This window comes from Pelobates fuscus, chromosome 4 (genome assembly GCF_036172605.1).
Source record: "Pelobates fuscus isolate aPelFus1 chromosome 4, aPelFus1.pri, whole genome shotgun sequence".
Taxonomy (NCBI): Eukaryota; Metazoa; Chordata; class Amphibia; order Anura; family Pelobatidae; genus Pelobates; species Pelobates fuscus.
In genome coordinates, this window is record NC_086320.1 from 83092755 (window position 1) to 83106882 (window position 14128).

The 14128-nt window shown below is 40.6% G+C and overlaps 2 protein-coding genes across 2 annotated transcripts in view; both read right to left on the bottom strand.

The window, feature by feature from the left end:
• SGK3 (serum/glucocorticoid regulated kinase family member 3) overlaps positions 1-14128 on the bottom strand; it is a 392044-nt gene that overhangs the window by 20668 nt on the left and 357248 nt on the right. The window lies entirely within an intron of this gene.
• Positions 1-14128, bottom strand: part of CSPP1 (centrosome and spindle pole associated protein 1) — a 65717-nt gene that overhangs the window by 5748 nt on the left and 45841 nt on the right. The window contains exons 21-29 of the mRNA XM_063451345.1: positions 13350-13499; positions 12190-12342; positions 11692-11796; positions 9857-9911; positions 9352-9478; positions 8753-8895; positions 7949-8092; positions 7311-7354; positions 4224-4287 (exon numbers count right to left, since the gene is read on the bottom strand). Coding sequence (XP_063307415.1) covers positions 4224-4287; positions 7311-7354; positions 7949-8092; positions 8753-8895; positions 9352-9478; positions 9857-9911; positions 11692-11796; positions 12190-12342; positions 13350-13499 — 985 coding nt within the window. The remainder of the gene's footprint in view (positions 1-4223; positions 4288-7310; positions 7355-7948; positions 8093-8752; positions 8896-9351; positions 9479-9856; positions 9912-11691; positions 11797-12189; positions 12343-13349; positions 13500-14128) is intronic.

The following is a 14128-nucleotide window of genomic DNA, read 5'->3' on the forward strand; positions in this document are numbered from 1 at the left end:
TGCTATGTCACATGTAACCATCCAAGCGAGAACCCACATACCTACCGAGCTAAGATATAAACACATCACTGTAACATTATGCGAGAACATTCAAGACAAGTACACATTTAGCCTAGCATGTATTTAGCACACCAAGAATGTCTTAAAGCTTGATATCTTCATGAAAAAAAAAAAAAAACTGTGCTGATTAACCTGCCATGATATGTAATCATACGAAACTGCTTGCAGCGGCTGTCGTGGCCCTGCACGCCTACTGTCATTTCATGCACAAATAAAATAAAGAATTAAAAAAAAAAAAAAAAAAACTGTGAGGGGAAGAAAAAAAAAATGTTTCTTGCCCCGAGGGATGTTTTTTCCAGCAATAATTCCATAATGTTTTTTAAATAATACCTTCACTATTTCTGATCTCTGATGTCTCCCCCAATCCCTTCAGATTTAAGAACTCACAGCGAAAATGAAAACCTTACATCCCAATAGTCTAAGTGACAAATGGCCTCACAGTTTTTCCCAGTTTAGTGATCACAACTTTTCAGGTATTGTTCTTTCATAGTCTGTACTTCTTCCAAAGCTTCTTGCTTTCTGTCCTCATCTTTGACTTTAAACGTGACTTAACTGACTCGAATATTTCAATGTTTGCCAGCAGTACCAACACTCTCCTTCGCATAAAAATCCCTTCTAAATACAGCTTTAACTTAATATAACAATAATAACAATAGAATAAGTGTGTGAGCGAGTGATTAATACATATTCTGAAATGTGAAAACATGCAATTAATCAGGAAATGCTAAAGAACCAAACAGCTCAGTTCTGAATGTTTTATAGATAAACAATTATTAACTACGGCAGCCTTAATGCACCCGGTTTGTGGAAAATAATTCATTAGATCGGTGATTGCAATTTTCTAGTTAGAATTGTCATGACAGCTCTCTCGTTAGCTCCAAAGACTAGGCCTTGGAGACAGAGTGCGAGCAAAACCCTATTATTTAACACAATGAGGCCACCTGGCGATCCCCGGTAGAAAAAAACCTGTCATAGATTTTGCATCTGCTTTCTTTTTCACTCATTGTTAAACGCGTTCAGTTTGCATCTGGCTATCAGATCTCTGCCTTCTGCGTACAACCTGATGTCAGTTTTCATTCAGCAGCACTCCTACTGCAGAAGGCATGGACCAATGTTTAAAACTACAGGAAGAAAAAAAAATTCCTTCTGTTTTCCTCACATTGCTTGGATATTGCCAGCCCAACATGAAAAGAGCCATAACGATAATGCCATACCAATAGAAGAGTAACAATAGCAGTAAACCTTTAGCAACAGAAAATATGTATTCCTGTTGTAATCACTAAACAAGCAAATCCACACAGCTTTCACATGTTTTATATGTGACCCGTGGCCCTCATTAAAGTAACCCTGCTTAATGACATCTTCTAATGTAAATCCAGGGTCAGAGTAATAGAAGAGTTACTGGAGTAGGAGATCCAGGTCGGGGTTTGAAATGGGCCCGAAGCTGCCAAATGTAAATGTTTCAGCTATTTTTCTTTTTATTTATTCGTTATGAAACAGACTGCTGTAGCAACAGCCACGCTCTACTCATTATGTATCGAAACTGTCTGTCTTTTTCATTTATTTATAGCTTCTCAGTTGCTGCTAAACACTAAGCCGCCAGGATACGAGGTGGCCAGGTTTCTTTTCTGCAAAAGCATCTGCAAATAAGAGGCATCTACCAATCTGGTTTAACAAACCAACACATGTGCACATTGCCTGCTTGCTGTGTCAGATTGTAATGGCCTGTTCCTTGTCAGAAATGTGTGCAAACTTGTGCTGAACCTTTTTACATTTCAATAAATATCGTCAAAAATAAATAAATGATTTACATATCCATATACACACATACATACATAAGCAAACACACATACACTTAGCATTTGGGTGTTCCTTTACTTCTTTTGATTCAATCCCCTTTAAAAAAACACCACCATAAATGCTATCTTTAATCCAGCGCATTGACAATATCAGGGGAGGACTGGCAGCGTTAGGCCTGGGGGTCAAATTCAGTCAAGTGGCCCATCGCACCAAGAGGAGAGTAAAAACACGTTTCCCATGTGATTGAAAGGGGGGGCAGTCACCTAAACAGACACACTCACTGACAGGCACACACACTTGCTGATTTGACACACACTAACAAACACACACTCACTGACAGGCACACGCAAACTCACTGACAGACACACTGTTACAGGCATACTGACTCACACAGCCATACAAATTGACACACACACATACAGGCATACTGGCTAACAGACACAGACAAACTGGCACACACACACACAGACATACTTGCACACACACACAGACCTACTGACACACACACACACACACAGACAGACCTACTGACACACACACACAGACAGACCTACTGACACACACACTGACCTACTGACACACACACACAGACCTACTGACACACACACACGCACACAGACACAGACATACTGACACACACACACACTTTACACTTTTAAAGACAGTTTCCTACCTTTGCTGGTACCTTTCCTGAGGTCCAGTGTGCTGGCAAGGGTGCTTGGGAGTTGGGGTCTAGCTCTTCTTGCTGTGTATGGGCCACCCGGTGGTCCCCCTTAGTGTGTGGGCCCCAGTTCAACCACAGTACCAGCACTGCGGGCCCATTGGGGGCAACGAGGGGCATAACTGGGGACCACTGGGCCCCTGTGCAAGAATTAAAGTAGGGCCCCCTTGTCACTCTACCTGGTGCATATTTTCACTCCTCATCACTCCCCACTAAGCAATACACATGGTTGACATGTGTGTGGTTTCTTTGTGTGATTGTACTGTTGCTGAGTGAGTGTTACATGTATGTGTGTAGTTGGATGAGTGTGATTGTGTGGGTGTGAGAGCTGGCTGAGTGTGATTGTATTTGTGGCTGTCTGAGAGAGAGAGACAAAGAAACAGAGAGGGAGATAGAGTGCCAGAGAAGACAGATAGGGAGGGAGAGACCGAGACAGAGAGCCAAAGGGAGACAGAGCTACACATGTAAAGAGATGGAGAGACAGAGAGTGACACAAGGAAAGGAGAGCCAGAGACAGCTAGAGAGAGACAAAGAGTGACACAAGGAAAGGAGAGACTGAGACAGCTAGAAAACCATAGAGAGACAGAGAGTGACACAAGGAAAGGAGAGACTGAGACAGCTAGAAAACCATAGAGAGACAGAGAGTGACACAAGGAAAGGAGAGACTGAGACAGCTAGAAAACCATAGAGAGACAGAGAGTGACACAAGGAAAGGAGAGACAGAGACAGCTAGAGAGAGAGAGAGTGACACAAGGAAAGGAGAGACTGAGACAGTTAGAAAAGTAGAGAGACAGAGAGTGACACAAGGAAAGGAGAGCCAGAGACAGCTAGAAAACCATAGAGACAGAGAGTGACACAAGAAAAGGAGAGCCTAAGACAGTTAAAAAACTAGAGAGACAGAAAGGAAGTGAGACACACAGAAAGAAGTAGAGCCAGGAAGAGACAGCCACCTATGTGTGCAGGGAGAGGTGAGGTAGAGTATTTCACTCACCTTGATCCTGTGTGCCACTGCTGCAAGCTGGGACAGGGAATCCTGGGGGCCTTAGGTCTGCTGGGCTTGCTCTGTGCTCCCCTGTGCAGTCCCAGTGCTGGCATCCTGGGAACTGAGGCAGGGGCCCTGCAGGCAGGATATGGAGGCAGCTCTGCCAGAACTCCGCCCAGGAAGAGGTGAGGGTAGGCATTGAGTTCCGCACACACAAACAATGAATGCAGCGGGACTTCCATCTGCACCCCACTCTGCCCCTTACTGAGGTTACTGGCCGATCGGCCAATCAGTGAGCTAGGATAATTGCTATTTAGTATATTGCCGAATTAGCAATATACTAAATAGCAGTTTTGCAAGGGGAGCCAGTACTGCCAGCAGGGGTCTACAGAGCAGCCAGGCCCCCTGGTGTGATGGGCTTGGACGCAGCTCCGACCCGGTAGTTCAGCCACTGGGGGGAACTTTTTATTTTTATTTTGGATGTGGGCAGCCCTGGATTTAGGGCGGCCTGGGGGGCAATTGCCACCCTGCCCCCCGGCCCAGCCCGCCCCTGGACAATATCCTCTCAACTTCGCTTTCTGGGAGAACATCATCAAGTAAAACCAAATGCGTACACCCTATTCGTTTTCTGATAACCGGTATAAATTGCCACACTCTTACCTATAAAGGCACTTTCGGACTCCAAAAGGGATGTTTTCAACAGGTCATTGGAAGAGTCTTTGAACTGTAAATAAATATCAAACACAGGAAGTGTATAAATAAACATACCGTGTATCACTTACCCCCTTAAATATACGAATTAAGAACATTTCAAAAACAGGTTCTTGCTGTCTAGTGAGTTTAACCATACTGACCCAATGCTTAAGCACCAACAAGTTCAAAATATGTAAGGTTGACCATTCCTGACTCATCAGCCCATGCTCCCTAGCAGTTTGACAGAACTGTCCCCATATCTGCTAAATGAAGCCGGAATGTTTGGGAAACTGTGATTCTGATGTTCATGTGTGCTACAAGTGTGACACCCCCACAGTCTAACCACTGTGGGCAAGAATACGTTACACCCAAATTATGTATTCTTCAGTATGTGTCCTTGGGCTCACCACCATGCAAGGACTTGTGGTATGACACAAGCATGTGAAGGAAATTTACTCAACCATGGTAAACAGAGATTTTACCAATATGCAACATGATAAGTCCAGAACACAGGTTTGAATGACACAGCTCCTAATTATACTTTGATTAGATGCTATGTTAAGGACTTTGATCCACTGTGTGTTTCTCATTGGGCAGTTCTGAGAAAAGGTTGCAACATTATGTTGCATGGTGCACCCCGAGATGTTTTCTGAGATTGGTTTCTACCAACCAGGGCCGGCGCTACCATAAGGCGGCCCAGACAGCCGCCTTAGGGCGCACCGGCCCTGGGGGCGCAAAACCAGGCGGACCGGAAGGAGGGAAGCGCACTGCGCTCCCCTTTATCGGGCTACTACTTGTAGCGTGGCCGAGCGCAGCCCTTACCGTTCCGCCTGCAGATCCCAGCCTCCGCCCGCCCACCTCCTACCCTGCTGTCTGCCGCAGGCTGTGTGGAAGGGGCGGGGATATGACATCATATCCCTGCTCCCTGTGGATCACACAGCGTGGCTGGCGCACAGTGATGAGGCTGCGCTGCAGGACAGGACTCCAAGGAGCCGGACAGCATGCACCCCAGGGACACGCTTTAACAGATGTAAGTATGTAATTTTGTATGTATGCATGCATGTATGTTTGTTTGTATGTAACTAATACAGAGTAATGGGGAAGAAAACTAGGGCTTAAATGGCTAAATGTATTTTTACATTGCTTTGTAATAAAAAAAGGAAATGAAGACTGTGTAAACATGGTGTTGAAATAAAAGAGGTTTACATTTTCGGAATGACAAATTATGGATACATTTTAAACATGTGTTGAATACTGCTGAAGGAAAGTAAAAAAAAAAGTACATTACTGTACAATATACATTTGTGAATAAAGCTAAACTATTACCTTTATAATAAACACAATATATAGCATTGAAACACATAGGAAAGTGCTTCAAGTTAGGTTTAGAAGTATAGTATAATGTGGAAAAAAATGATTAAGATTTTTTGTTGCTTAAAAAATCATAATATTCCAGTCCTAAACCACATCTATTTTGATTGTATGTTTGTCTCTGAATGTCTATATATATATGTCTCTGTATTCATGTATGTAACTGTATGCCTTTATGTTTCTGTATGTATGTATGTATTTATGTGTCTGTATGTATGTGCCTGAATGTCTTTGTATGTATGTTTCTGTATGTCTGCCTGTATGTATGTATCTGTATGACGGTATGCCTCTGTATGTATGTATGTATGTGTCTGCATGCCTGTATGTCTTGTACGTATGTTTCTGTATGTCTCTGTATGCATGTATGTAACTGGATGTATGTTTGTCTCTGAATGTCTGTATATATGTCTCTGTATGCATGCATGTAACTGTATGCCTTTATGTCTCTGTATGTGTGTGTCTGTGTGTCTCTGTATGCCTGTATGTCTTTGTATGCATTTTTCTGTATGTATGTATGTGTCTGTATGACGGTATGCCTCTGTATGCATGTATGTCTTTATATGCCTGCATGTCTCTGTATGCATGTATGTCTCAGCTTGTATGTCTCTGACTGTATGTCTCTGTATGATTATTTCTGTCTTTGTATGCCAGTGTACCTGTATGACTTTGACTGTGTGACTGAAAAATGATGCCTGTGTGCCTGTGGCTTGGGAGGAAAGACACACAGGTGAAGATGCATTTTTTTATTTTTTTAATGAGGGTTGGGGGCGCCAAAATGTATCTTCGCCTGTGTAACTAAAAATCCTAGCACCGGCCCTGCTACCAACACATTATAAAAATCACTCCCACTATAAGACAACCCATCAGCATTGGCATTCAGGTAACGACAGTCCTGGTATCAATGATAGAGGCATCATTATAATAATTTGCAATGTTTATAGCGCTTTTCTCCCTGTGAGACTCAAAGGACAAGTATACAAACATAAAGACATAAAAGTTAGGAGTGTCTGAAGGTTAGCTGAGCGGACTGAATGCCTGATGAAAGAGGTGGGTCTTTACTTTTTTTTTTTTTTTTTTTTAAAGTCTGTAAGGACGGTGCCTCTGTGAATGCACACAGTAAAGAGTTCCAGAAGGTAGGGGCAGCAAGGCTGAATGCTCTGGAACCTGAGTCTGTCTTTATTCTTGGCACTGACAGGAGGGATTTGCTGGCTGACCGAAGTGAATGGGATGGAATGAAGGGCTTTAGCTCTTTCATGTACTGTGGGCCTTGATTGTTTAAGGGTTTGAAGGTTAGTTTTAAATTTTAAAATTTGTTTGCCATTTAACTTATTTCAGTGATGGCCCTATAGTGAAAGCAGCATACATATGCCACACTCAAGAGGGCCCTCTTTACATAGAGAACAGAGCAACAGAATGCACTTTTGTGGTTTGCAGCTTTCCCGGTAGCAAAATACAGATCAGTGAACTGGGATGTGCAATAAACAGATTTCAGCTGCTGTGCATAATCTACATAATATATTAAAAATACAAAGTAATTTTTTAGTCTAATCCTTTAAAGCAGAAAGGATCAAAAATGTGGAGGTGCAAGGAAGACAGAGGTTTAGGTAAGCTTTCCCCAGGGTGCCACCATCAAGGTGTACATTTCACCTTATAAGAAATATCTAAAATACACAAAATTCTTACCATTCCCGTATGGCGTAATGTGTAAGCAGGAGCAGGTTCAATATCTGTAAAATGAATCATATACAGTGTAGAGTAAAAGCAAGACACACACACAGAATTCAAATTTTCCATGGGGAGAGAGAGGACATGGAGGAAGAGAGGAGATATTGACACTAAACACGGAACCCACTGACACTCCACTCTCCAAGCAAAGACACCCATACATTTTCACATACACTGACACTGCATGCCATGAACATACCCGGCACAAACGAAATGATGCTGTGCCTTTTGCAGACGTGAGTACGTTAGTTTTGGCTATTAGCTCATGACATGAACTATTAAGCATGGTCTTATGGGAAATAGACCGCAAAACACAATTTACTGCCACCTTAGCTGTCAATTTACTTTTCTCTTTTCCTCCTGAAAAAGGGCTTGAAGAAAAGGAATTTTTACAAAGAATTGGGGTTTTGAAGTAATACTCTTAAACATTTTGCCCAAATAGATATATGCATTAAGTTTTTTTGAAAAGATTAATTAAACAAAAACATGAATCAGAGACTGCCCATGTCCCGTCGCAGAGAGATTCTGGATATAGTCTGATTTACAGAGTAAAGGCTGAATCACTGTATCAGAGGGTAAATGTAGTCACATCTTACCATCTACCACCCATGTTCTTCTCTTCATTCTATTGAGATTCTTCTGCTGCTGCCTTAACAATGCTTGTTGCTGTATTTCTAATGTTTGATCATCTTTAGGTGGATCTGGATACATGTATCTCACACCCTCTCGGGTGTCTGTGTCTGTAAATTAAAAGGAATAGACCAGGCGTATGAAAGTTAATTACAGTTTTACTAAAATAAAAAAATACAAAAGTCGTACAGGATTCATAAAAGTAGAAAACATAATCTATCTAAAGTAGAAACTTTACCATAGCTGCTATGGTAAAGCGGCTCGGTCATGTTGAGGCTTCCATGCAGAAATAATTATTTAAGAAAAACACTTTTTGACTAATTTTACGTTTCTTTGAAACTGCAATGCAATGAGACATAAGACAAAATGTACTGAGTATGAACGGCAGCAAAATAAATAAGCCTCGTATGACACGATTAGGAAATGAGAAGGAAAGAGTAGGGTATGGTTTGCTCAAATAATAGAAGAGTAAAGGGAAAGATGCATCAATGTGCTGTTATCTGTATACGGAGTGTGTAGAATGTGGGATCAATCGAGCCAATTTGTTCTATTAGCACTGATGTGAATGCTCAGGCTTGGTTAAAAATCAAAACCGCTTTCTTTACATTCAGTAAAATCACACTTTAGCAGTGCAATAAAAGGAATGAACAGACCCACCAAAACACCTATTGCTGTTTATGCTTTAGAAGCAGTTAATCATTGGTGATTTAGAGCTTAGTACCATTTCACATGCTACAATATAAATTCTTTACGGCTGGTTTAATACTCACCTCTGTATTTAAGGTCATTAAACTCTCTGATATTTTGCATGTTGATGTTATCTGTCCCCTTTAATGATGGCCGTCGCACAGTAGCCTTTAACTTCTGCCTGGCCAGTTCAAAAATGTCCACTGAGTTTTTATCTCTCCTCCTGCTACAGGTAAGAAGTATATACCAAAATGACAATATACTAAGTGATCATACAAAACAATAATATTACTTATGTATTACACACAAAACCTACTGCCACACATCTCTCCCAGTGGCATCAACTGCCATAAAGTGTATTTAGAATATAACATCATATGACAGAGTGTGTCCTTAAATATATTTTTTGTGACACTGTTTACTGTGTTATGCATGTGGCAGATTCTAGAGTTAAATGCTGCAAATTAGGCATAGGAATTATGACAATCCGGATTGCCATCTACTCCATTATTTACTTCACGGTAAGAAACTTGAAAACACGGCTTTGTCGCTCTGCTTAGTGGGCATGCTGTGCAATAACTTAGAATGAAAGCCCTCACACAGTCTCAATATTTCAGGTTTGCCATCTGGTTTAGTAATCTGTACATTTACAGCTATCACAGATCTGGTGAAACAACCTTACCCACTCATAGAACCTAAAGATTCGTCATCTCGATCAACGTCTTGTAACCGGCCCTCTAGACGCCTTTGCTCACTTCTCAGCTGCTTTCGGAGCTCTGACAGCTCACTAATCACGTTATTTTTATCCTCTGAAATGCAAAACATGTTATATGGGTTTTATACTTTCAGCCCCATCTCAAAATCTTAAAGGACACTTTTCAGATCTGGGAAACTAAAGGCACAACAACATCCACCTTCTTTATCAACCATAGGATCTCCTACTAGATCATCACAATGAAAAGGACAAATTAAGTTTAAACATGGGTCACAACATTGCCTTTTGCACAATAAAAACATTTAGCTGTTTATCTTTTTTCTGCTGGCAATTGCCAGTTATGCAGGCTTGGAAGCAATTTGCACTCTGTATGAACAGATTTTTACTCACAGACCTTTATTCATATGTTATATTCAAACGTAAAGATGCTCAGTATACATAAGACTATATTAGGAATGCTTAGAAACATTACCATAAGCCCTCAGCTGGTTTCTCCTCGCAGGAACAGGTGGAGAATGTGCTTCTTCCTAAAACAAAACAAAACAAGGGGATGAGAAAGCTCTAAAACAGTCAGGTATCAAAAATTAGAAAAGTAGTGGACATGCTTACATTTTGTTCTTATTAGAAAGAACTCCTGTACTCTGTCCTTCTGCTCTTACAAGATTGTGTCAATTATAATATGCCCAATAAAAACGCAGTAATGCAAAACAAAAATTAAAATAAAACTTTGGAACAGTTACATGATGGTTTGATAACAAGTCTCAGCTTCAGAAACACGGATATTTATGACAATTGCAGCAGGTTACAGTTTAACATTCTAATAAATAAATATAAGACCAGCATGTCTCCGCGGCAGAACATAAGAACAGGAAAAAAAAAAAGGGACATGTGTTATCTTAGTTTTTTTTATCTTGGTAAATCTGGTCTTTAACCCCTTAAGGACACATGACATGTGTGACATGTCAGGATTCCCTTTTATTCCAGAAGTTTGGTCCTTAAGGAGTTAAATTTAAGGAACACTCCTGCTGCGTTTTAAGGTTTCTTCCTTACACTTTCTGTTCCAGCCCCAATGATGTGTTCCAGTGCTACAGAGCTGTTTCATGTAGCTACCAAGTAGAAAAATCAGACCACCTGTAGTATGAAAACGTGGAATGAGAAGGGAGTACCGAGAAGTAATGCAAATAATGTATATATATATTAATTTTTTAAATTGAACTTTTAGAGAATGGGGCACAGTCATTCTGAAATTAACAATGTTAATGAGGTCTCTTTAAGAAGAGCTGATATCTGTGGAAATTCACCCCATCCCAAACTAGCAGTTGTCTTGCCCAAGCGGGACCTCTGCTGGGGAACCCAACTAACTACCAGGCTCACAGCAGGAAAGGTAATATCAGCTGCCGGTTCTAGAAGTGGTCTGATTGGAAAGATCACAGGGGATCCCTGAATCATAAACCAACCAGTCACTGCTCCATTATGGAACAGAGCATGCTTTGTGATAGATGCAACATCTGCTTGGATTCAGTCTGGTTAGGACCAAACAATAGAGGATCACGGTTACCAAATCAGTGCAATACACATGACCAGGACACCAGCTCCAGAGGAACAGGACGGGATGCACAACCAAGTAAAAGGTAAGCTTCAATAATGGGGCCCAATCAATGGCTGGGAAAGGATTATAGCATGTTAAAATGTCACATAAGGCTGACTATTGCAAGTCAGGGGAAAACCTAATAAGAGAGAGATTTAAGGAGAATGGAATATGTAATTTAGCAACAGAGGGAAAAATCATGGCATACGAAGGGACAATGGCAATGGAATATGGCAAATCAAAGGCACATTAGAGCATTGGGTTGAAAGAATGGAATGACGCATGCTATAGGGTGAATAATGCAAACTAGGTCAAAAACAGGTAAATTGCAGAGTGACACATGATGTAATGTTAATAATGGCTGACATTTTCCATTTGGGTAATTTTTACTTGAATTACAAAAGAATTAGGACATGTGACCTTGGCAAATAAAGAAGGTCAAACGTGGAGTTCGTTCTGGAATTGGGAGAACATGTCATGTCAGAAAATTACAGCAAATCACACCCAGCTGGCCCTACATTAGGTGCTGTATATGCATGTTTGCAGCGGTGAGTACCGGTAACTTTTTGGTTTGGCCTACACTTTAAGATAAGAATCAACAGTTCACGAGCATAAACAGGAGGTTATAACTTCTGCTTTTGGAAAAATTACCCTTTGTGTATACATTTTAATGGAACAATAATCAGTATTTAAATTTATATGAGTAAGACGATTCTTACATGCGATTGGAAGGATATCTGGCTTTCGGCTGTTGGCGGCCTCTGTGCACGTGCAGTCTTCTTGTGCTGGAGGGTTGGAATCACTGGAGAAGGCTGCCTGGGTGGCTGCAACAATAAAATGAAGATGATCAATTTGGATATCACTTCTATCACAAAATGTATTTTTTCAGTTCACAAAATTTAGCAATACCCATTGTGTGTTTAATTAGCAACACTAGCATTAGGAAACACTAGGGACAATTTGATATATCTAAGCTGTGTGAAGTAAGTGATAAGTCTATCTGCATCCAGGAAAATGGAAATGTTGATTAAATCAGTGATACAAATTTAGAGTGATACCCCTTCTTCTCCATATCAAGAGGTCTCTGAAATGAGAAGGTTTAACTATAGCCAAGGCTTTTAAGAATAATATAACTGATTGCTTGAGGTACTGAGCAACCTTATGACAGGGTTTTCACCCAATAAAATGACTCCCAATTTGAGTTTCACTCCCCGCACCTGATCTGCCTCTTCCATTTTGGGTGGTTTCTCCTGTTCATAGAATCGGCGGAGCTCCTCTTCATGTTTCTCTTCCGCTTCCTTTTTTTTTTTTTCTGCTTCTTTTCGTCTTTCTTCCGCTAGTCGAATCAGTTCTTCATTTTTCTGCCGTTGCTGAAACAATATTGAGATATTTAGGACAGACATAATGTGCTATGAAATGCTCCATGCATTAAATATATAAATGGTAAGTGAACAGTGCTGTGTACTAGAATTGGTTAGTTCCCTAGCACTACCAGAGTAACTGTATTGTCATTTTAAGGGGACACTTTAAACAAAATCATCACTACATCATATTCTAGCTTTTATGGTGCTATGATCATAGCGCCTCTGTTTGTTTTTTCTTTTGACAAACTACTTTTATTTCTTCATTATCAAAAATATTTGTATGGTACAAGTTCAAACTGAGTGCAGCGACCGACTGGGATATAGGATTTGAGATGTAGAACCACTGCAGCCCCTTCTGACAAGGCAGTATATCTGCTGATCCTTTTTGTTTTGTAGACAGGCTACACAACCAGATTATTAAAATTAGGCATTTGGAAAAAATGATTTTTTATTTTTTTTTATTCTTTATTTTGAAGGTGGTATCATAGCAATACAATATGAAAAGCCTCTTGCACCACACTTTTTCTGCATATCAAACAAAAATCACAAAAGTCCAACATAACATAACATTAGAAAACACGGCATAGATAAAAGAGAACTATTAATGAGCGATCAAGCTAGGGAACATACCTCTCTCCCGTCAGGGCACCCACATCTATACTCCTCCTCTCAACAATAAGCAATAAGCCACATCATACAAATTAGGGATCTTTTCCAGTTTGGAGGGAAATCAATTGGGCATGTAGCATTGGTACTTGTATCTGCCTCTGCTTGTGTGCGATTACAGGTGTTCTGTGTTACCCTCTTATTCCCAGCGGCATGTGGGCTAAGCCTGTGTCTGGTGTTCTAGCTCGTCAGGGTCCCGTCCCCTCCCCCCTCCCCCTGCCCCCCGCCCCCCCCCCCCCTGTTCCTGAGGTAAAATTGAAGTTTCTAAAATTCCCTCCCACATTCAATGCCTGTTATTATTCAAGGTTTGGCATAATGGAAATTGATGTGGTATATCTTATTCTTACCTCCTCTTCCTTTAGCTTTTTCTTATTCTGCTCCTCTTCATATTCCCTTTGAATCTTGGCCCTTTGTTCAGCAAGACGTCTTTCTTCCCTTTCCTCCTCAAGTCTGATTTTTTCCCGCTCTTCCCTTTCTTTGCGTTGCTTCTCTTCAATCTATAACAAACCCAAAATATAAAAAAAATATTTTTAAAAATCTGTTTTGTCATGTTTTTATCACTCTCAGTAATTAACAGACCAGCAATTCTCAACGACGTGGATGCTTACGCATTTCCTACCTGGAAGACACTTGGAGAGACTTTTCTAACCACAACTCGTGATTTATTTATCTCTGATATTGCATGGAGATCCATTTTTAGCTAATAATGATTTAGACTCAAAAAAAACTTAGGTGGCTATTTCAGTTTTTTATGTAAATATGAAACATTTTATCTTAACTTTTCCTGCCTGCCCTTTGTGAAGACATAAGCCAGCTCCCGTTCTTTGCCATTCTCACTAATTCATTTAATAAAAAGCATGATAATTCAGCAATTAAAGAAACACTGAAATCACTATAAGCACTACAGCACATTAAGGAGCCAGAAGTGCCCTGGTGCCTCTAAATGTAAGTAATAAAACTGGTTTAGGACAGTTTGACTTCTCACATATGGATTGAGAGTGCCGCTTTCTGCCTCTACTACAGGCGACAGGAGAGCCAGAAGATTTCTTTCTGAGCTAAGCCACTCCTATGGTCAGTGATGACAGGTTTCAGTAATGGTCAGGAATGACATATACATTGTGGAGTA